Below are 25,222 nucleotides of genomic sequence, written 5' to 3' on the forward strand. Positions count from 1 at the left end.
GAACTAACCTGGCTGAGTTCTGAGTCCTTTGGTTCGTTCTTGTTCTTCATTAAAATTGACCACAGCATCCTCAGATGCAACAGATCTTGTTGGAAGGTATTTTTAATCCAACAATACAACTATCTGCCCCTAGCTCCTTATAACTTTATACATCCCAAACATGTCCCGTCAATATTTTCTGCTCGAAGGAAAACCACCCCAGTAACCAATCTCTTTCCACAATGGAACTCTCCAGCCCATCCTGATAAATCTCCTTTGCATCCTCTCCAGTGTTATCGCATCCCTGCTGTAATGCAGATTTCAAAACTGCACATAATACTCAAGCTTGACCTAACCAACAGTTCCAGCATAACCTTCTTGCTATTAAGTTCTATGTCTTTCCTAATAAAGGCAACATATCATATAAGTTCTTAACCACTTTATCTACCTGTCCTGATACCATAAGGAACTGGTGTTACATGCATACCAAAGTTCCCCTGATCCTCAGTACTTCCCAGGGTTCTACCATTCATATATTCCCTTGCCTTGTTTGTCCTGTCCAAGTGCAATACCTCACATTTATCCAGATTGAATTCCATTTATCCGGATTGAATTCATTGAAATTATCAGTCATATGAATGACCTGCTCATCCATGGTCACATTATGACAGAGCAGGACACCAGAACACAGGCAGTTCCGCAACATCTGCAGGTCTCAGGTTCAAACTAAACTACAAATGAGCTTTTTAAACTTGCTATCAACTTTTTGAGTCACATTGTCAATGTCTCAGGATTCTAGGGAGATTTCAAAATAAACAGCAACCATTAAAAAGTTTCTGCTGCCCCTAAATGTGATTTAAATACAACACTTTATAGTAATGGTTAACCAGTTGAGCAACTTTCTGCCCAATTTGCTGCACATCAGCAAACCTCTGAGATAGCTTTTAAAACAGGACCAGGCTTATAATGGTTATATTTGGAAAGCGATGACTGAATGGTCATACTCAGCATGGATTCATTGAAAGGAAATCACGTTTGACAAATCTTCTGGAATTTTTTGAGGATGTGACCAGTGTAGGGTACAAGGGTGAATCAGTAAATGTTGGGTATCTAGACTTGCAAAAGGCTTTTGACAAGGTTCCACGTGAAAGATTAGCAAGGAAAATTAAAGCTCATGCTATTAGAGGTAATGTGGATACGGTTAGAGATCTGGTTAGCAGACAGGAAGCAGAAAGTTGGAATAAATGGATCCTTTTCAGACTGGCAGGCAGTGACAAGTGGGGTAGAGTGCTGGGACCCCAGCTGTTCACAAATACACATTAATGATTTGAATGAAGGAATTGAATGCAGTACCTTCAAATGTGCAGATGACACTAAGCTGGGTGGCAGTATGTGCTGTGAGGAGGATGCTAGGAGGCTGCAGGGTGACTTGGACAGACTGGCTGAATGGGCCAGTACTTGAAAAATGCAATAGAATGTGGATAAATGTGAGGTTACCCACTTTGGTGGCAAAAACAGGAAGGCAGTTATTATCTGAATGGTGGCATTTTAGGAAAAGTTGAGTTGCAATATGATCTGGGTCATGGTGGAATAGTCACTGAAGGCTGACACGCAGGTGCAGCAGGCAGGGAGGAAAGCTAATGGCATGCTGGCCTTCATAGTGAGAGGATTGGAGTGTCGGAGTAAGGATGTCTTCTTGCAGTTATACAGGGCCTTGGTGAGGCCACACCTTGAATTTTGTGTGTAGCTTTGGTCTCCAAGTTTGAGGATATTCTTGCTATTGAAGGAAAGTGAGCACTGCAGATGCTGGAGATTAGAGTCGAGAGTGTGGTGCTGGAAAGGCACAGCAGGTCAGGCAGCATCCGAGGAGCAGGAAAATCGACATTTCGGACAAAAATGGGGTGAAGGGATGGTTTACTGGACGGATTCCCGAGGTGACAGGACTGAAATATGAGGACAGACTGGATTGATAGGGCTTGTACTCACTGGACTTTAGAAGAATGATGGGGGGGGATCTCATAAAAACATAGAAAATGCTGAGTGGACTGAATAGGCTGGATGTGGGAAGAATATTCCTGATATTCGGGATGTCCAGAACCTAGGGGTCACTGTCTAAGAATAAGGAGTAACCTATTCAGGACTGAGATGAGGAAGAATTTCTTCACTCAGAGAGTTGTAAACCTGAGGAATTCTCTCCCACAGGAAGCTATTGGGACCGGTTCACTCGACATATGCAAGAGGGAGCTGGACATGGCACTTGTGGCTAAAGGGATCAACAGGTATGGGGAGAAAGTTTCTGAGATTGCATGATCAGTCATGATCGTATTGAATAGCGGTGCAGACTCGAAGGGCTGAATGATTAGATTACAGTGTGGAAACAGGCCCGTCGGCCCAACAAGTCCACACTGACCTTCCGAAGAGCAACCCAGCCAGACCCATTCCCCTACATTTACCCCTTCACCTAACATTATGAGCAATTTAGCCTGGCCAATTCACCTACCCTGCCCATTTTTGGGCTATGGGAGGAAACCGGAGCACCCGGAGGAAACCCACGCAGACAAGGGGAGAATGTGAAACCTCCACACAGATAGTTGCCGGAGGCGGGAAGTGAACCCAAAACTCTGGCGCTTTGAGACAGCAGTGCTAACCACTGTGCCACCCATGCCTATTCCTGCACATATTTTCTATCTTACACACCAATAAAGTTTTAACATAATCAGGCACACAGCCACATCAAATCCTGGCCACTATTATTGAAGGTGTCTCTTCCATAAATTGAGGAGCATTTTTTACTTCAAATTAAGTTTCACTATTTGGCCAGTACACTATGCTGCCAGGGCACAAGCAGATACTGGACATTGCTACATTGTCAATGAGAAAGCGGTCCTTGCATGCCCTATGAGCATCTGCAAAGTTCTAAGATCAGTCTTAAATTCACCAGAAACTTGTAAAATATGCATTAAGAACCTCCTTAATAAGAACTGGTAAAGATGGCACCCCAAGCCTCCAGCGGTTCTATTTGTGCCGAATGTGCATTTGATGCATCTAGGATAAATCCCAGACCACAGCTGATGCTTTATTGTGCACTCTTTTGGGGAGCCTTCACAGAATTATGCCTCCTTTGAAGAAGATATAGAATGCTATGCCTCTTCGACAATCAAGTTACTTCCAGCAACTGCTCAAAGATTGGAAAAGAAATCATACATCTCAAGAAGACAACTCTGAATGCACACAAATTCAGGAATACTGCACCACAAATTCTCACTAAAGCTATATTTCAAGCAACAGCATCATCTTAGCTTTGTAAGTGAACTGTAAGTAAGTTTACAATGACTGCTTTGTTATTCATAGGGTCTTCAGGTTGGATGTTCTTCAACACATATACTGGGGAAACCAGAGCATTACCAAGTGTGAAGCATGGACCTGCAACTTTATTTGATATCCCGATATTTGAAAGGCTGTTGAACGCATGTCTCCAGTTGTTCAATGTGAATCTCAATAGGCAAGACCACAAGGAACTTTTCTGCCATCATCTTGCCCATGGAGTGCTTATGGATGGATCTATTCATCTTCAGGGGTACAAACTTTCTATATGTCATTGACAACTATTTCCACAGTTCTTGCTATACTTAGTGATTTTTGTCTCATTTTTGCATCCTCGACATTGTCATTCAGGATAATGGCTCACTGTTCTTAATAAATGCTTCAAAGTATGGTTTTGTATGTTTCACCAATTGCCTCAACACCCACACATCAGTGGGGATGCCAAGCAATGTCTGAAAGGTTCACGACCCTGTTAAAGAAAAAGAACAACATAGACATCATCTAATTTAAAAAGTGGTCTACACGTTTGCACAGTGATCTGACTCCCTCAGAGTTCTTAATAGCTTGGATATTTTGTACTCAGCTCCTGAGTCTCCTGCACACTCTCTAATCAGTTATCACTTATTTTTCTAATCAGCTTGCTCATATTATTGTACACCTCTGGAGCAGTTGGGATCCGAACCTAGGCTTCCTGGCTCAAGAGTTAGGACACTACTACCGCCGTAGAAGAGCCCTAATTGTCACATAAATCGACATGGTCAGCGTCTGGCAGAGGATTACAACTATTCAATCCAGGTTATGAGCTTTAGTCAGTGCCATAAGGATTAAGAACTGCCAACATTCCACCCTTGGGCTTCTATCTGGATCTGGGATCAGAACTAACCTGGCTGAGTTCTGAGTCCTTTGATTCATCCTTGTTCTTCATTAAAATTGACCACAGCATCGTCTGATGCAACAGATTTGTATTGATGTCTAACAAAAATCAACCTTTGCAGGCCTGGACCGATGGCCCAGATCAAGGGAAGATGTCCAAACCACCTCATCAGACTGTTCACACTCTGCAGAATGCCCATGCTCCTCCTGTAAAAGAACCAAGGAAATGATGTTGAAGATTAGTTAAATTAGCACGCCATCCTTTCTTCTGACTCAATGGGTCAAACGTTGATTTTGTTGGGAGGTCTGGAGTGGTGGTGGGAATAGGAATAAAATAAAACGTATATTATGAGTAGAATGAAAGGATTGGAGGAGGTCTAGTGTTAAAGGTTAATAATTATTATGATAAACATTAGAGTGCAATATCAGTGATGCTAGAACCTTAGAAAGACTCTGATGAAATCTTGTAACAGTCGACCTTGTAAATAACCAATAAATGTTTATTAGTTTATAGCATGTTTCCAGCTCTCCTTCATCAAAGATATGCAAACTCCTGGATTAATGCAATATCCACATCTACACCCAAGAACTTAAGTACTCTATATTCTCTTGTTGACTTCACAAATATAATATACAATCCAGTGTACTCTGTTCTGAATGCCCATTACTTTAGTCTCCTTACGGGCCTCTAATCCTGCAGCAACATGACTGTTCTTGCCAAGCAAGCTCTGAATCAGCAATTTCTCTGACCCCTGAAAATTACTCCTGATATTTAAATTAGGTTCACCATGTAAGTTAGAATATTAACATTGAACACCAACATTCTGCTCAGGTTTTCATCCAAATTACCTGGGCAATTATGATTGTATGAACCCATTTGAGAACCCATATTATAGTTGGGTGTTTCTGAAATATTGAGATTATTGTCTTCCAATAGCTCGCGTGTCCTGTGTGTTTGTTTTTATGAAATAATGTCTATGGGTACTATTGTTTAAATAGTTAATGCCTGAGGAATATATGTAGTGAATGTGTACCTGCGTGATATCCAATAGATATCCAGTTAATAGACCCAAAATCCTTAACCTCATATAGCCGTCCAGATAGACTGCGAGGGATTGCTGATCGCTTTCATGTGGATCCAGATGCAGTGCTGGATAATGTTCTTTATGCTCGCGCCTATACCAGTAAGGACACACTTGTACATTTGTGTAGAAATTAGAAGTGTCAGATGTACTTGAACTTAGTAATATGGCTTAAGACACAGGAAAGCTTTCGTTTTATGTACAGACTCAGTGTCCTCTTAGCCTTATCTACTCTAAGAAGAATAACCCCAGCTTCTTCAGTTTATCTGTATAATCCCTCATCGTTGAACCCATCCTGGCAAATCTCTTCTGTATCCACTCCAAAGTCTTCACATCCTAAAGCATTGTTCCCAGACTTGATGATAATACTGCAGTTGAAGTCAAACAAGTGTTTGGTATATATTTAATATAACTTCCTGGCTTCTGTCTTTTATGTCTATGTTTAAGCCCAACATCCCATTTGTTTTATTGACCTACTCTGCATCTTCAAAGATTAAGGGCAACGCGGTGGCTCAGTGGTTAGCACTTCTGCCTCACCCCACAGGGACCCAGGTTTGATTCAAGCTTCGGGCAATGATCTGTGTGGAGTTTGCATGTTCTCCCCGTGTCTGCATGGGTTTTCTCTGAGTGCTCCGGTTTCCTCCCACAATCCAAATTTGTGCAGGTAGGTGAACTGGCCATGCTAAATTGCCCATAGTGTTCAGGGATGTGTAGGTTAGGTGCAGTAGTCAGGGGTATTTATAAGGTAGGGGAATGGGATTGGGTGGGTTACTCTTTGAAGAATCAGTGTGGACCTGTTGGGCTGAAGGTCCTGCTTCCACACTGTAGGAATTCTAATTCTAATTTGTGGCAAATAACCCAGGTCTCTCTATTTTCCAGTTTACAATTATACCATTTAGCTTATATTGTCTTTATTCATTCTTCTTATCTGATATATCACCTCACACTTTGTGCATTGAATTTTAGCTGCTAACTTTTCCTCTATTCTGTCAGATTGTTTATATCTTATTGAAGTACAAAATAACTCCACAAAATAACTTGCAGCTCAGCGAGCAAATCTACATCCATAACTCCACAGAGACCAGTATCCCATCACCAATTTATCCTTTATTTTCCGATGCATAGTACTTATCACTGGTCCAGTTTCCTCAGAGCCAGCTATCAGAGTGAACAGAACATCTGACACTCCTGTTTAGTTCTGTCAGCTAGACTTCCTGATTGGACCAAGTTGACAGCCCCAATTAGAAAATTTATTCTATAATTTCCATCTGGCTGACGTTGCTAAAATCACTATGTCCCTCCTTGTCTAAGTCTGAGGGGGTAGGCCTGTTCTTTTTCTTGTAGATTCTCCAGGGGTGTTTTTGTACCGGGTCTGGTTCTTCAAACTCAGCCTCAGATACGCCAGCATGTACAAGGCTGTAGCCTGCCTCTTGCTACCTGGACTATCTCAGAAGAAATTCACCCTCTTCTTCAGGCAATGAATGTTTCAAAGCTGTGATGACCATTGTGCTCATCTCAGAATCCGAGGTTTCTTCAATGCTAGTCAGAGGGGGGGACCCCACACATTCCAACAGCCTTTCTGGTTGTTCTGAGGGGCCGGGTATGTTTTGGTCCTATCTTGTTTGCCACTTTGCAGCTTTCATATGTTCCACGTGCTTGCTCAGAACCGCCTCCCCTATCCGACCTTTGTAGGTCATGGGATTAGACCTCGTGTTGATCATGCCTCTTACTCAGACAGGGCTATTTCTGATTTTTGGCGCCAAACTTCCCCACCTGATGTAAAAGCCTTTCTCAGAAGAGTCTTATGTCCAGCAATGGCATTCCTGATACTGTTTCACCCTCCCCCTCCCAGGTCTGGAAAGATCAGATTTAACCTGGTGCAAAGTCTTTTCCTGCTGGATCGATCCATGTAGTTGCAAGAGGGCTGGTCCGATAATTAAATAGGAATCAAATAGTTTGGTATTGAGTGAAGCTGCTTTCAAAGTTTGAATTGCTCTTTCTGCCAGACCATTCAATGATGGATGACATGGAGCTATCCTTATATTCTGAATGCCATTTGACTTCAGGAAATACTCAAATTCCCTGCCTGTAAATGATGACCCATTGTCTATGACCAACACTTCTGGGTGCCCGTGTATTGAAAAAGATGCTCACAGCTTTTTTATTGTTGTTTAACTAATGAACTTTGTACGCATCCAACCACTTTGAGTGGGCATCCAGAACAACTAAGAACATTGTGCCCATGAAAGGGGTGACACAGTCGAAGTGTAACCATGTCCAGGGTTTACCCAGCTATTCCAATGAATTTGGGGGATTTGTTGGCAGTAATATTTGGCCTCATTGGCACACTGGGCACTGACACACCAATGCAGCTATGTCAGCATCCAGGTCTAGCCACCTAACATAATTTCTCACCAACATCTTCATTTTGTACATCCCTGGATGACCCTGGTGGAGTTCAGCCAGTATCTGGCAGTGATCTTCGCTTGTGGCAATCACTGTTGCTCCCCATAATAAAATGCTGCCCTCTATGGTGATCTGATCTTGCTGGGTCTAGAAATGTTTGAATTCTGGTTGTGATGTCCTTTTTGTTTCCCCCATCCCTACTGACTGTTTTAGTCTTGCGAGGATCAGATCTTCTATTGTCCACAGTCTGATATTTTCAGCAGTGACCGGAAGGATGTCCAGAAAGTTTGAAATCAGAACGGACGGTGGGACAGCACGGTGGCTCAGTGGTTAGCACTGCTGCCTCACAGTGCTGGGAGTCCGGGTTCAATTCCAACCTTGGGTGACTGTCTGTGTGGAGTTTGCACATTCTTCCCTGTCTGCATGGGTTTCCTCTGGGTTCTCCGGTTTCCTTCCACAATCCAAAGATGCCAGGTGAATTGGCCATGCTAAATTGCCCATAGTGTTAGCTTCATTCGTCAGGGGTAAAGGTAGGGTAGGGTAGAGGGGTAGATTAGATTTTAGATTAGACTTACAGTGTGGAAACAGGCCCTTCGGCCCAACAAGTCCACACCGACCCGCCGAAGCGCAACCCACCCATACCCCTACATTTACCCCTTACCTAACACTACGGGCAATTTAGCTTGGCCAATTCTGGGTGTGTTGCTCTTCAGAGGGTCAGTATGGGCTTTTTGGGCTGAATGGCCTGTTTCCATACTGTAGAGATTCTGATCTTCTGAACGGACACTTTCGGTGGCAGTGCAACCAACGTGGTATCTGCCAGTTGGATGCGGCTCAAGGCATTTGCATTTGCTACTTGGTCTCCTCAATAGTATTTCACCTTGTAATTGTAAGCACTTAGAATGAGGTCCCATTGCTGAATCCGACCTCAAGCTATGGGCTTGTCCTCTTTATGTAGTCCTAGCAGGGTTTCTGATCTGTTACTGTTACAAATTTACATATTCCATAAATATTGGCGTAATTTTCTCACACCAAAGATGACTGCCAAACCTTCCTTCTCTATCTGGGCATATTTGCACTGTGCATCAGCCAAAGTTCAGGAAGCATACGCTATTGGGTGTTCCTGTCCATTGGGCCATCTGTGAACCAATACTATCCTGATACCATACGGGGAGGCACTGCATGTCAGCATCAGATCTTGCTTGGGATCATAATGTGCTAACACCTTAGACTTGGAGTGCCTGGAACACATTTTTCCTATCTAAGGTGTATGCCCACCTTGGAGAAATGCCTAAGGACTATGTCTACGTTTTCTAAGTGCTCTTTGTTGATCTTCACTGTTATAAACACCTCATCCAGATAACTGGTGACCTGGGGTGACCTTATAAAATGTTCTCCATTATCTGCTGAAAAATAGCACCGAGTGATGATACCCCAAATGGCAGTCTCATAGATTGGTACAAACCCTTATGGGTATCAATTGTAGCATACTTTGGGAATTCTCATCTAACCACATTTGCAAGTACACATGGCTCTTGTCCAACTTCATGAAGGACAGCCCCACCACCACCTCTTCGTGTCAGTCCTCTGTGCAAGAGAGTGGTATTTATCCAACTGCAAAAAACGGTTTACCATTTGTATCAAATCCTCACAAAGACCCAGGTTCACAATTGGTATGACTGATCCCGCCCATTCCACAAACAGTACTGGTTTGATCATTCTTTCACTTTTCAGCCTCTGGATTTCTGCCTCTTTTTGCATGTGAGCCAAATGGAACAGGGCAGGCTGCAGAATCATGAAATTGCTTCCTGGTCAACATGCAATTTGACTGGACAGGGTTGGCGCAGGAAGTATATATACCTGATGACTAGGGAGTCCAGAACCAGGGCTCACAGTCCAAGGGTACGAGCTAGCCTATTTGGCACTGAGATGAGGAGAAATGTCTTCATGCAGACAGTGGTGAGCCTTTGAAGTTTTCTCCACAGAAGTAGTTGAGGCCAAAGCATTGAATACTTTTAAGAAGGAGTTACATATAGTTCTTCAAGCAAAGGGGATGAAAGGGTGTGGGATAAAGCAAGAACCGGGTACAGAATTGGATGATCTGCCATGATCAGATTGAATGATAGAGCAGGCTCAAAGGGCTGAATGACCTGCTGCTCCTATTTTGTCAGAATGGTGGCATGAGCCTAGAATCAATTGTTGTAAAAATCAATCTGGTTCACTCACTTTAAACAAAAAAGAATGTCATTCTTCTGTCCAGACTTCCAAAAGGGCCCAGCATGTCACTTAAGTTAAAGGGACAATTAGGAATAGGCAATAAATGCTGGTCTTGCCAATGACATCCACATCCTATAAAATAATTTATAATTTAACTATAATCAAAAATTTAACTGTGTCCACTGCTGGCCGCCTTGCCATAGGAAGGACCTTATTAAATTGGAGAGGGTTCAGAAAACATTTACAAGGATTTTGACAGGATTGGAGAGTTTGAGTTATAAGGAGAGGCTGGATAGTTTGGGACTTTTTTCAGTGGCCCATAGGAGGTTGAGGGCTGATCTTATTGCGGTTTTGAAAATCATGAAAAGCAAATGTCTCTTCTTGAGAGTTGGTGAGTTCAGAACTAGGAGGCACATTTTTAAGGTGAGAGGAGAAAGATTTAAAAGGGATCCGAGGGGCAGTTTCATTGCCCTGTTCAGGTTTAACGTAATTAAAGGGCTAACTGTTACCAGAGATCAGCAAAGTGTGATCTCCATCCAATTCTATGAAAAGTTTTGCTCTGTAAAGAACAAGGAACAATACAACACAGAAACAGGCCATTCAGCCCTCCATGCCTGCGCCGACACATATTGCCCTTTCATACTAAAACTGTCTTCACTTATAGGCTCTGTATCCCTCTATTCCCGTCCTCTTCATGTATTCGTCTAGGTGTTTCTTAAGTGCTGCTATTGTGTCTGCTTCCACCACTTCCTCTGCCAATGCATTCCAGGCACTCACCACCCTTTGTGCGAAAAACTTGCCTTGCATATCTCTTTTAAATTTTCCCCCTCCATGCACCTTGAACCTGTGTCCCCTAGTAATTGACCCCTTCACCCTGGGAAAAAAAGGTCTCTATCGATTCCATTCACAATCTTAGAAACTTCTATCAGATTGTCCCTCACCTCTCAACCTCCAGCATTCCAGTGAAAACAAACCGATTGTGGCCAACCGTTCTTCATAGCTAAAATCCCCATCCCAGGCAACATCCTGGTACACCTTTTCTGTATCCTCTCCAAAGCATCCACATCCTTTGGGTAGTGTTATCAGAATTGTGTGCAATTTCCTCCTCTAAGATCAAACTAAGCTACACACCTTTCATTTTACTATCATCCATGTGCCTACTAAGAGTCACTTAAATGTCCTTAATGTATCTGACTCTACTACCACTGCTGGCGGTGCATTCCGCACACCGACCACTCTCTGTATAAAGAGCCAACCACTGACATCATTCCTAAAGCTTCCACCAATCACCTTAAAGTTATACCCCTTGGAATAGCCATTTCTGCCCTGGGAGAAAGTCTCTGGCTATCCACTCTATCTATGCCCCTCATTATCTTGTACACCGCTATCAAGTTACCTATCATCCTTCTTCAATTTAATAAGAAAAGCCCTACCTCCCTCAACCTTTCTTCAAAAGACATGCCCTACAGTCCAGACAGCATCCTGGTAAATCTCCTCTGCGTCCTCTCTCAAGCATCCAGTGAGGCAACCAGAACTGAACACAGTATTCCAAGTATGGTCTAACCAGGGCTTTATACAGCTGCAGCATAACCTCACGGCTCTTAAACTCAATCCCCATGCTAATGAAAGCCAACACACCATATGTCTTCTTAACAACCCAATTAACCTGGGTGGTAACTTTGAGGGATCTATGGACATGGATCCCAAGATCCCTCTGTTCCTCTACACTGTCAAGGATCCTGCATTTAACCCTGCAATCTGCATTCAAGTTTAACTTTCCAAAATGAGTCACTTCACACTTCTCCAGGTTGAACTCCACCTGCCACTTCTTCATCCTGCTCATGTCCTGTTGCAACCTACAACAGCCCTTTACACTATCCACAACTCTACTAACCTTTGTGTCATCGGCAAACTTACTCACCCACCCTTCCACTTCCTCATCCAAGTCATTTATAAAAATCAGAAAGAACAGAGGTCCCAGAACAGATCCCTGCGTAACACTACTATTCACCAAACTCCAGGCTGAATACGTTACATCTATTACCACCCTCTATCTTCTATGGGGCAGCCAATTCTGTATCCAGACAGTCAAATTTCCCTGTATCACATGCCTCCTTACTTTCTGAATGAACTTACTGTGGGGAACCTCATCAAATACCTTGCTAAAATCCACATACACCACATCCACTGCCCTACGTTCATCAATGTGTTTTGTCACATCCTCAAAAAATTCAATAAGGCTTGTGAGGCATGACCTGCCCCTTACAAAGCCATACTGCCTATCTCTAATCAAACTATGCTTTTCCAAATAATCATAAATCATATCTCTCAGAACTTTCTCCAATAATTTGCCTACCACCGACGTAAGACTGACTGGTCTGTAGTTCCCAGTATTATCGCTGTTCCCTTTCTTGAACAAGGGAATAACATTTGCCATTCTCCAATCATCTGGTACAACTCCAGTGGACAGTGAGGACACAAAGATCATCACCAAAGGCACAGTAATCTCTTCCCTCGGCTTCCCGTTAAAACTGTGGGTATGTCCCATCTGTTCTCATGTATTTCAAGATTTCCAGCACATCCTCCTTCTTAACATCAACCTGTTCAAGCATATCAACCTGTTTTACACTGTCCTCACAAATGACAAGGTCCTCTCAGTAGTGAATACTGAAGCAAAGTATTCATTAAGGACCTCACCTACCTCTTCCACCTCCAGGCACAACGTTCCTTCACTGTCCTGATCAGCCCTACCGTCACTCTGACCATCTACTTGTTTCTCACATAAGTGTAGAACACCTTAGGGTTTTCCTTAATCCTACCTGCTAAAGTCCCTTATAGTTCTCCTAATTGCATTTTTCAGTACCTTCCTGGCTACCTTGTAACCCTCTAAAGGCCTGTCTGATCCTTGCCTTCTCAACCTGAAGTAAGCTTCCTTCTTCTTCTTGACTAGATGTTCCACAGCCCTTGTCATCAAAAGTTTCTTCACCCTAACATCACTTCCTTGCCTCAGTGGGACAAACCTGTACAGCACTCACAGCAAGTGCTCCCTAAACATAGAATGTAGAACATTGCAGCACAGTACAGGCCCTGCGACCCTTGATATTGCGCCGATCTGTGAAACCAATCTGAAGCCCATCTAACCTATTCTATTTTCATCCATATGTCTATCCAATGACCATTTAAATGTTCTTAAAGTTGGCAAGTATATTGCTGTTGCAGGGAGGCCATTCCACGTCCCTCCTACTCTGAGTAAAGGAACTACCTCTGACATCTGTCCAATATCTATCACTCCTCAATTTAAAGCTATGTCCCCTCCACAATTCTGTCATGCAGTTCCCTGAGAAAATCTGTTCCCAATTTATACTCCACAGTTCCTGCTAATAGCATTGTAATTCCCCCTCCTCCAATTAAATACTTGCCCTTACTGTCTGTTGCTGTTCCTCTCCATGACTACAGTATGGGAGTTGTGATCACAATCACTGAAATGCTGTCCCACTGAGCAATCTGACATCTGATCGACATCTGATCTAGTTCATTGCCAAGCATAAAATATTATCTGGCCTTCCTTCTCGTTAGCCTATCTACATATTGAGTCAGGAATCCTTCCTGGACACACCTGACAAAATCTGCTGCATCCAAACTATTTGCATTAAGGAGGTTCCAATCAATATTTGGGAAGTTGAATTCACCCATAACAACAGCTCTGATACTTCTGCACTTTTCCAAAACCTGCCTCCTAATCTGCTTTGTGTCTCTGTTGCTATTGGGGTGGGGTGGGGTGGATGGTCTATAGAAAACTCTCAGTAAATTGACTGCTCCTTTTCTGTTTCTGAAAACCTTCCTCGACGACATCCCTTTCTTCAGCTGTGATACTATCTCTGTTTAGAAATGCCACTCACCCACCTCTTTTACTTCCCCCACACATTCCTTTTGAAACATCTAAACCCCAGAACATCCAAGGATTATTCCTGCTCCAGTGATATCCAAGTCTCTGTAATGGCCACAACATCGTAGCTCCAAGTACTGATCTATGTTCTAAGTTCATCACCCTTATTCATGACACAACTTGTGTTAAAATAGACACACTTCAAGCCATCACTCTGACTGCAACTTTGCCCTATCAATTGTCTGCCCTTCCTCACAGACATTCTGCATGCTATGTCTGCCTGTTCACCAGTGACCCCATCCTCTGAACAATAGCTCTGTTAAACTAGTTTAAACTCTCTTGAAGGGATCTAGCAAACCTCCCGTCCAGGATATTAGTACCCCTCCAATTCAGGTGCAATCCATCCTCCTTGTACAGGTTCCACCTTCCCCAGGAGGTATCTATCTTTATACTTTTTAAGATGCACAACATCCCTTCCTTTTTAATAGCAAGTTGGCTTAGAAATTCAACATTCCCTTCTCTGAGATCAACCTCCACCAATTTCTTCTTTTTGGTGAATACTGACACAAAGTATTCATTTAGGACCTCATGTACCTCTTCTGGTTTAACCCATAGATTCTTCCTTTGTCCTTCAGCGGGCCAACCCTTTCCCTAGCTACCCTCTTGCTTTTATTATATGTGTAAAAAGTCTTGGTATTCTCCTTCACCTGTTTTGCTAACAGTGTTTCCCTGTTTAAGTTCTCCTCCTTTTCTTGCATACTTAAAGAGCATCGTCAGTTCCCATCCCTCTTGACCTTACATTTGCTTCCTTTACCTTTTTGACCAACCTGGTCATCCAAGATTCACGTAACTTGCCACGCCTATCCTTTATTCTTATAGGAACATGCTGCTCCTGAACTTTTACAGCTGCCGTTTGAAATACTCCCACATGTCCCCTTATCATAGCCCAATTCTTCCACGTACCATAAGGAATAGATTGGGATCTCTGATACCTGACTGCACCCAGTCAAGGGTTTGCAGTGCAGTGTTGCCCTTAACATCTTACATCCTCTCTCGCCCAATGTAGGCTGTACCTTATCATAGTGCAATGTGGGCTAGTACAAACAGAAAAGCCTTCAAATGCTTTCGACTAATCACTTGTAATCAAAAGCAGCAAAAGCTAACAAATCAAACAGAAACTGCTTTTGCTTTCAGAGCAGAAACAGATTGCTTGTCATTCAAACACCAACAATTTAGCAGTCAGTGAATAACCACTGGACCTATCATCTAATCTACTGATATAAGGTATGTTTTGAATGAAATGTCAGCCATACTACCAACACGCCCTTGCTCTCCTACTTGTACATGTAATGTGAAGGGCAGCTGCTGCTTTGCAGCCCTGGATCAAGTACATGGCTGGGCTTGAAATAGAACCCAGCCCCAAGAATCTTGGGCGGTTTGGCAGTGGTTAGTACTTCTACCTCTGGTGAGAGAAAAGATAGAACAAACGGGGCACCATAGAGGTGTAGTGCATAGAGAATGAAGTGAATTTTAATGAATAGTCCGAGAAATTCCACATGGGTTTGTAGAGAAAAGCCTCCATGCGACTCACCAAACTTGACATTGCCAATTTCTAGCAAATGTCGGCCTATCTCGCTCAAGTATTTACTTAGATGCTCATTCAGATCAGAGTTCATCAGGTGCATTTTCCATGTCTTCACATAACTGATGTACAGGGCAGGAACAAAACTGTTAACGGTTTAGCACACTTTGCAGCAGAACTGTTTCACAGGCCGTTGAATCCAAAGCTCTCTTCCCATTGATTTTTTTTTCATCTTTTTGTTTACATCAGCTGAAAACATAGAATAATTAATAGTGTTTGAACAGCATTTAAAAGCAATCCTTTAACTGTTTAGGATTCAACTGCGGATGTAGTAATTATAGAGAAAATAAGAAACAGGTTCAGAGTAGACAAATCAGACATTCAAACTACTCCTGCTATATTACAGCTGCTCTGCCCAGATATCAACTCCTCTTTCATGCCATCCCCTCATGGCCCTCAACTTCTTGATATTTCAAACATGTAATCACCTCTTCTTTAAATACTTTCCATGATCGAACCTCCACAACTCTGCAGGATTGACAAATCCCAAACATTCAGTACTTTGGGAGAATAAATTCCTGCACATGGAATTTATTGCCTTTATCGCAAGAAGATTTGAGTACAAGAGTAGTGAACAAAACGTTGTCATAAGTTAAGAGCACATGGCATTGGAGGTAGTGTATTGGCATGGATAGAGAACTGGTTAATGGTCAGGAAACAGCTAACGGGGTAAGGGGTTCTTTTTCAGGTTGGCAACCTGTAACCAGTGGGGTTCTGTGTTGGACTGCAACTGTTTATGTATTGACTTGAAGGAAAGATGCAAGTTTACTGTATTCAAACTTGCAGATGACATAAATAGGTGGGAAGGCAGCTTGCAAAAGACACACAGCTAGTTTACAGAGAACTATTGATGAGTTAGATAAGTTAGTAAAAAGTTGGCAAATTGAGTATAATGTGGAAAAATGTGAAATTGGTTATCTTGAAAGGTAGAACAAAAGAACAGAATATCATTTGAGTTAAAAATAAACTGCAGAAAGCTGTAACACAAAGGAACTTGGGGTTACTTGTGAACAAACATAGAAAGCTAGTACACATGTGCAACAGGAAAGTTAATGGAATGTTGGCCCTTAATTCAAGGGATGTGGAATATAAAAGAGTATAAGACTTACTGCAACTGGACAGGTGCTGGTGAGACCACATCTAGTGTACAGTAAGCAGCTTTGGTCTCCTTATTTGAGGAAAGATGTTATTTTATTGGAAGCAGTTCAGAGAAGGTCAATCAGATCATCCTCATTATGGAGGGATTGTCTTATGAGCAAAGGCCAAACAGGTTAGGACTCTCTCTACTCATTAGAGTAGAAGAATAAGAGGTGATCTCATTGAAACACACAGGGATTCTTGAGGAATTTGACAGGGTAAATGCTGAAAGGATGTTTTGCCTTATGGAAGAATCTAGGACCAGAGAGCATAGTCTCAGAGTAAATGAATATCAATTTAAGATTGAAAAAAGGTTAAATTTCTTCCCTCAGAGTGTTTTTTTTTGTGGGGTGAATTTGTACTTGCAGAGTTACACTGTACTTTGTTCAAAGACTGCATAAATTCATGTAAAACTCTGTTATCTCACTGTTTAGATTAGAATCAATCTAAGCATCATGGCATAGACAGAGAACACAAGGGGGCTAACACCTTCAACATATTGTCTAGCTAATGTCAATTGTTACAGCTAACCTGAGAATGCAACTTTTATAAAAAGGTTTTGTGATTTACAATGAAAGAAGTGAAACTATCATGGTGTTCAAACAGATGAAAGACTCAACAGACAATCAAGGTATTTTTCAATGTATAATTTCAGTTACATCACACTGTAAATTTTTGCTATAAATTCTGTGCCTTATAATTGTGTCCTCCACAATCACCTGATGAAGAATCGGTGCTCCGAAAGTTAGTGTGCTTCCAATTAAACCTGTTGGACTATAATCTGTTGTTGTGTGATTTTTAACTTAAGTGTGAATAGAATTAGTTAGGGCTGATCGGGGTTAAAGGATATTTTCCTTGCTTTTAAACTGTATCATTCTCTTTAAAAAGTCTAGGATCCTTAACGTTTTATAACAATATTAACATGGTCTGCCACCACCAAGAATTTGTATATGTAAGTTATTAATATTTTCAAAAAGAGCAGCCATACTCATACTGAATCCAGAACATACTTCTGTGTCTTACGCATCTTAAAAAGCAACCTTTCACTACTCCATGTTGCTATCCTTAGGTTATTTTATTTCCATACTGCCACCCATTTTTTAATTGCTTGGGTTACAATTTTGCCTGCAAAAAAACTCTCCAATATTTCCATGAAAAACTCAAAGTACTTTATCAAGTATATTTTCTCTTTAAGAGTCAAAACGTGTGGTGCTGGAAATGCAGAGCAGATCAAGTAGCATCCGAGGAGCAGGAGAATTGACGTTTTGGGCATAAGACCTTCATCAGGAATGCTGAGCTTTTCCAGCGTCACACTTTTCAACTCTGGTCTCCAGCATCTGCAGTCCTCACTTTCTTCATATCTTCTCTTTAAACAAACCTTATTGACTATCATTTACTTATCCATATGTTTCCAAGTGATGGGATTTTGCCTTGGATTATTATGTCATAGTTCTTACCCATTAGGATGGCTTCCTCGAATGTCAAAGTTTAACACTCTCTCCTAATAAAAGGGGACCACAGATCCAAAATAAAGACAGAAAATGCTTTAAAAACAAGGTCTGGCGGCAAATGTTGAGAGAGAAACAGAGTTAACATTTCAAGTTTCTTTGGAACCGAGTCCAAACCTGAATCAGCTGAAGGCATTGGATACTGCAAAGGCTATGGGACATGGCAACATTCTAGCATTAATACTTAAGACCTGTACTCCAGAACGAGTTATGCCCCTAACCAAGCTGTTGAAGCGCAACTACCACACTGCCATTAGTCTGACAACTTGGAAAATCGTTCAAGTAATTCATGTCCAAAATGAAGGACAAATCCATCCTTGCCAGTCACTGTCCTATTAATTTCTTTCATCAGTAAAGTGGTGGAAGATGGCATCAGCAGGGCTTTCAGGCAGGACTAAAGTGAGGACTTTATTTCAGGCAGGAATGACTTGATGCGCAGTTGGGCTTCTGCCAGGGTCAGTCAGCTCTTGACCCTTGAAATGAACTGGGATAAAAGAGTTGAATTGCAGGGATGAGGTGAGTGTGACTACCCTGGAAATCAAGGTAACATTTGAATGAGTGTAGAGTCATAAAGCCATATCAATTGGACTCAATGGGAATCAGGGAGAAAACACCCACCAGTTGGAGCCATACCAAGCATAAGGGAAGATGGTTTGTTTGTTGGTGGTTAATCATCACAGTCCTAAGATATCACGACAAGAGTTCCTCAGGATAGTGTCCTAGGCCCGAGCATCTTTGGCTGCTTCATCATAACGTCAGAATTAGGAATGTTTGCTGATCATTGCACAACATTTAGCACCATTCACAACTCCTCAGATATTGAAGCAGACTGTCCATATACAGCAAGACCTGTGTAACGTCCAGACTTAGATTGGTAAGAGGAAAGTTACATTCATCCCATGCAAGGTCCAGGAAATGAAACTTTTTCTTCAGTTCTCTTCTGTACTTTCTGCATTCTATATTGTTATATTATGAATGTGACATTTTTCATAAGCTACCTTTACAGAAACATGAAATCACAGATTTTGTACAGTGCAGCAAGAGGCCATTTGGCCTATTGAATATGCATTGACCCTCTGAAGAGCATCCCATTCCAGACCCAATCTCCCACTTTTCACATGGCTAGTCCACCTACCCTGCACAACCTGGATGCTATGGACAATTAAACATGCCCAGTCCGCCCAACCTGCACAACCTGAATGCTATGGACAATTTAGCATGGCCAGTTCACCCAACCTGCACAACCTGGATGCTATGGGCAATTTAGTATGGCCAGTCTGCCCAACCTGCATAACCTGGATGTTATGGACAACTTAGCATGGCCAGTTCGCCCAATCTGCACAACCTAGATGCTATGGACAATTTAGCATGGCCAGTCCACCCAACTGCACAACCTGGATGTTATGGACAATTTAGTATGGCCAGTCCGCCCAACCTGCACAACCTGGATGCTATGGACAATTTAGTATGGCCAGTCAGCCCAACCTGCACAATCTGGATTCTATGGACAATTTAGCATGGCCAGTCCACCCAACCTGCACAACCTGGATGCTATGAACAATTTAGCATGGTCAACCTGCACAACCTGGATGCTATGGACAATTTAGCATGACCAGTCCACCCAACCTGCACAACCTGGATGCTATGGACAATTTAGTATGGCCAGTCCGCCCAACCTGCACAATCTGGATGCTATGGACAATTTAGCATGACCAGTCCACCCAACCTGCACAACCTGGATGCTATGGACAATTTAGTATGGCCAGTCCACCCAACCTGCAGAATCTGGATGCTATGGACAATTTAGTATGGCCAGTCCGCCCAACCTGCAGAATCTGGATGCTATGGACAATTTAGTATGGCCAGTCCGCCCATCCTGCACAACCTGGATGCTATGGACAATTTAGTATGGCCAGTCCACCCAACCTGCAGAATCTGGATGCTATGGACAATTTAGTATGGCCAGTCCGCCCAACCTGCAGAATCTGGATGCTATGGACAATTTAGTATGGCCAGTCCGCCCATCCTGCACAACCTGGATGCTATGGACAATTTAGTATGGCCAGTCCGCCCATCCTGCACAATCTGGATGCTATGCACAATTTAGTATGGCCAGTCCGCCCATCCTGCACAATCTGGATGCTATGAACAATTTAGCATGGCCAGTCCGCCCAACCTGCATAACCTGGATGCTATGGACAATTTAGTATGGCCAGTCTGCCCAACCTGCACAATCTGCAAGCTATGGACAATTTAGCATGGCCAGTCCGCCCAACCTGTACAACCTGGATGCTATGGACAATTTAGCATGGCCAGTCCGCCCAACCTGCACAACCTGGATGCTATGGACAGTTTAGCATGGCCAGTCCGCCTAACCTGCACAACCTGGATGCTATGGACAATTTAGCATGGCCAGTCCACTCAACCTGTACAACCTGGATGCTATGGACAATTTAGAATGGCCAGTCCGCCCAACCTGCACAACCTGGATGCTATGGACAATTTAGCATGGCCAGTCCACCCAATCTGCACAACCTGGATGCTATGGACAATTTAGAATGGCCAGTCCGCCCAACCTGCACAGCCTCGATGCTATGGACAATTTAGCATGGCCAGTCCACTTAACCTGTACAACCTGGATGCTATGGACGTTTAGCATGGCCAGTCTGCCCAACCTACACAACCTCGATGCTATGGACAATTTAGCATGGCCAGTCCACCCAATCTGCACAACCTGGATGCTCGGGACAATGTAGCATGGCCAGTCCGCCCAACCTTCACTTCTTTGGACTGTGGAGGAAACCATAGCACTCAGAGGAAACCAGAGGTAGCCAAGACATTTTATTGTTTTTATTTTTAAGCTCTGTATCTTTTGTCATTCTGGATGCCGAATGGGAGTCTTTCCATTCTCAGTCATAGGGCTGCTTTTTCTAAACTATCTCTTCCTTCCAGTCCTCCCAGCTCAACAGATTTTTTATAATCTCTAAATGCAGGGGAGATGGATTGAAAAGCAATGAGTCTCATTACAGATATATCTGTTAGAAGGGCTAAATTGTTGTTGACAATTGTGTAGTTTATTGCAACGGTCAACTTGAAAATTGATGTGACCATTGAGGCCATGCGATTTTTTTTATCAAATGAGGTCTAAACCATTCTGCTCTCAGCAGAAAAAGTTGGATTTTCCACAATTAGGACTTATTTTGGCAGTTTGGAACTGACTGCAGTAATGCCTTTTTAAAAAAATTAAAGTGTGTGACAGCAGGATCTGTCACAGATTTTAGAACACCACCTTGATACAGTCACACCTCAATGTTAAGCCTTCTTTTAATCTTTTAAACGCTAATTGTAGTATATTACAAACTTCTTGTTGTTAAAATATTATGCACAATACCTTTAATATACAATTAATGTCAGCATACTTCACAGAAGAAGGAAGAACAAACATGAGCCTTTGTGAAGATTAATTCTTCAAAATTGTGCAGAAAAGGAGTGAGGGTTTAAGCAAAGAGGTCCCAGAAAGTACAGCTGAGACAGCTGGAGATTAAACAACCACAGGTGAAGTAAAGACAGAGAGAGAGAGGGACTACATTGAATATCAGAGTCTGAGAATGAAAGGCAGGGCATACACGGAGAAGGTTGCAAAAATATGTTGGGGAGAGATTTTGGAGGAACAGGAAGACAAGAATTCCATTCAGCACTTTGTGAAAATGAAGCTAATAGTGTAGGTCAGCTAACCTACCTTCTCTTACTTTACACACTTATCTTCTCTCTGTTATGTCGTAAGTCAGTAAGCTAGTATACCTTCAAGAGACATGATATTATCACTGATTGTAGAATATGACCTGAGTCATAAATTTCTCATATTCCATCTTATCCTGGGATTATTTAAAACATGACATGCCATTGAAATCATGCTGCTCGGTTGTAATTAATGTTAATCACTTAGGTAACGAGAAATAGAGTGTAAGACCTTCCTAGCTATTGAACAATGTGTGCTTTGGTGAGTTTGTTGGGAAAATAATGTCAGATTGGGAAGATGAGATTGCAAAGAAAATTTGGATGATCCAACCAAGTTTTGAATAGTGAGATGAGAATCATGCTCGTGAGTAGAGAAAAGCCTATTTGCAACCTTTTTCGTCCATTAGTGTGCCACTGTTACCTAATCTCACCTCATTGAAATGCAGTTTCCTATTCTTCCACCATCAGATAAAAATTGAATGTGATAATTCCCAACATGAAAGTCATAGCAGGTTCGAGGCTGCTCTAGTTTGCCAGGTAAAAGTGAGGACCACAGATGCTGGACATCAGAGTCAAGATTAGAGTGATGCTGGAAAAGCACAGCACGTCAGGCAGCACCCGAGGAGCAGGAAAATCAACATTTCGGGCAGGAGCCCTTCATCAGGCTCAAATGAGACCGAAACCGATTTTCCTGCTCCTGGGATGCTGCCTGACCTGCTGTGCTTTTCCAGCACTACTCTAGTTTGCCATATACGGTATTAGGCCTCCAACGTAGACAGCTGACACCAGCTTCTTTCCTGCTGTAATCAGACTCTTGAACAGACCTCCCAAATGTTCATTGATCTCTCTCTCTCTCTGCACCATCTCTTTGACTGTAACACTGTATTCCGCACTCTGTTCTGTTGTCTTGTTGCACTTTGTATGGTACAATCTGCCTGTATGGCACACAAAACAATGCCTTTCACTGTACCTCAGTACAATTGACAACAATAAATCAATCAATCTCAGGGCATGTTTCAACCAAATGGCTAAGTTTCAACTCTTCACTTGGGGGTTCCAAAACAGTAATTCCATGGCAATCTCCGAAATCAGTGCAGGGAGTTGAAACAGTGTTACTCCACTCCAGGCAATGGACCACAGTGAGTCCTGCAGATCCAGTGCTACTGGTCTAGGGATTTATAAACAATAGTTGGGGAGCTGTACAAGTATCATTCAGGGGTCTAGTCAGTCAGCAGTCAGGGTTGTCAGTCCTGAAGGTCAACTCAAGAAAGTCAAAGGGAGTTAACCAAAGGCCATTGTTGTTGTAGGGGCGTTGGGAAAGTCAGTTCTGGGTATTGAAGGCAGCATGCAGGGACAATATGCATTCGGGGACATGGGTTACTGGAGAAGTACAAAGTACATTGTTGGTCACAACACAACCACCCTGGGTTTGATGGGAAGACATGCAGTATGACGGTTGGTACGACTAAGCAGTCAGGCCAGGGCTCGGGGTAATGTTGGAAGATGAAATTACAAATCAAAGAGGTGAATCATGATGAGTTTATCATGGAAGAATGGAATATGGATGTTCGAATATGGATTCTTGATTACTGGGCTGAAGCCATGACTTAGTTGTGTCAAGTATGAAGGGCTCTGGCCCGAAACGTCGAATTTCCTGTTCCTTGGATGCTGCCTAACCTGCTGTGCTTTAACCAGCAACACATTTTCAGCTCTGATCTCCAGCATCTGCAGACCTCACTTTTTACTCAAGTGTGACCTGCACTACTTTCCATATTTGTGAGATGTAGATGACACCAAAAATGGAAAATAACTGCAAACTATAGCACATTCCTATTTCTTGTTCATATGTCTACTCTGGCTATCAAGAACTTAAAACTAACAAATTTACTCACACAAGTAATTTCAAACATCCGCAGTACTAATCCTGCAAGGATTATACTCACATATCCACATGGGTTGGTTCCTTGGGTTAAATTTGAGTGAATGATTTGTCCTCTCCTAATCATATGGTTTTTACTGTGGCTAACCCACCTAACCTACACGTCCCTGGACACTAAGGTGCAATTTTATTTAGCAGGGCCAATTCATCTAACCTGCACATCTTTGGACACTACAGAGCTTCTTTTTTATTTTAGCATGGCCAATTCACCTAATCTGCATATCTTTGGAATGTGGGAGGAACTTGGAGCACCTGACGCAGATGTGGGGAGAATGTGCAAATTCTGTACAGACACTCGTCCAGGACAGCCTATGCCACCACTGTTGAGGCACTTGGTAGACTGAGGTATTTCCCTATACCAGTCAGCTTTTAAGGGGCTGCTAGGTGGGCAGTAGGCTGAGTTATCTCAGTAGTGGGTGTGACATCTTAGTTGCCACCTAATATAACCGTCCCCATACTTAGAAAATGAAACTGGAAAATGTCAGTTAGTTCCTTTCAAAAACCATTTCCTCAGCTTCACAAAAGCTATGTCTCAAGTGGAAAAGCACCACTGTTTCCGACAGTCTTCACTCCTGACCTTCCATTGGTTGATGCTAACAAATTCCAAAGCCGTGATAAAAGTTGATTTTATTTTTTGTGGGATTGTAAGAGACTGGCACTGTTAAAATACTGTTATCTAATAAATTATTAACAATTATTTTCCAGTATATGTTTTGACTTTTTTAAAACAAATCTAAAATCAAGTTAAACACTGGAACAAAAACATAATCAAATGGTTAATGGAAGCATATTAAAGGTGAACATAAACTTCCTAAATCAAAAGAATATTTATCTGTGGTGATGATGTGCCCCAGCTCCTGTGGTGCCCTCTGGTCTCTCAAGACCAGTATTACACTGATGGACACTGCTTGCTCACTTTCGATAGACATCAAGTATAACCGCAAAAGTAGGACAGGCAATTAGGTCTGCATAATCACTGCCTGGATCCATTAATGGCCAATTGTAATTCCAAGATTATAACCATAGAGGAGTTCATTGCCACAGAAGGCTGTGGAGTCCAAGTCATTGAGAATATCTAAGACAGATAGATTCTTGAATATCAAGTGGATCATGGGTTACGGGAGAAAGCAGGAGAATGGGGTTGAGATAATTATCAGCCATGATTGAATGGTGGAGCAGACTCGATGGGCTGAATGACCTAATTTCTGCTCCTATATCTTATGGTACTATGGTCACTTTGGCCAAGCCCAGGAGCAGGTCCATGAGGAAGGCCTCCAACCTGCCTGCCCCTTACAGGTTGATGTTGAAGTATCACCAGCAATGTAGGAAAATCCCCATCAAAAAATGAAAATGAGGCTGTAAACAAAAAAATCTCAACATAAATGTGGAAAACTGTTGCCCCCAGGCTACAAAAAAAATGGCCTGACAGCAAGTATATTTGCTAAGCCTATTGTTGCATAGGACTGCCATGAGTAGCATCCTCCTAAGATC

The 25,222-nt window shown here is 42.4% G+C and overlaps 1 protein-coding gene across 1 annotated transcript in view; it reads left to right on the forward strand.

The window, feature by feature from the left end:
- The window catches only part of dmc1 (DNA meiotic recombinase 1), a 182,927-nt gene that overhangs the window by 96,365 nt on the left and 61,340 nt on the right, over positions 1-25,222 (forward strand). The window contains exon 9 of the mRNA XM_060849605.1: positions 5,269-5,360. Within this exon, the coding sequence (XP_060705588.1) occupies positions 5,269-5,360 (92 nt within the window). The remainder of the gene's footprint in view (positions 1-5,268; positions 5,361-25,222) is intronic.

Source organism: Hemiscyllium ocellatum, chromosome 33, assembly GCF_020745735.1.
Source record: "Hemiscyllium ocellatum isolate sHemOce1 chromosome 33, sHemOce1.pat.X.cur, whole genome shotgun sequence".
NCBI classification, from domain to species: domain Eukaryota; kingdom Metazoa; phylum Chordata; class Chondrichthyes; order Orectolobiformes; family Hemiscylliidae; genus Hemiscyllium; species Hemiscyllium ocellatum.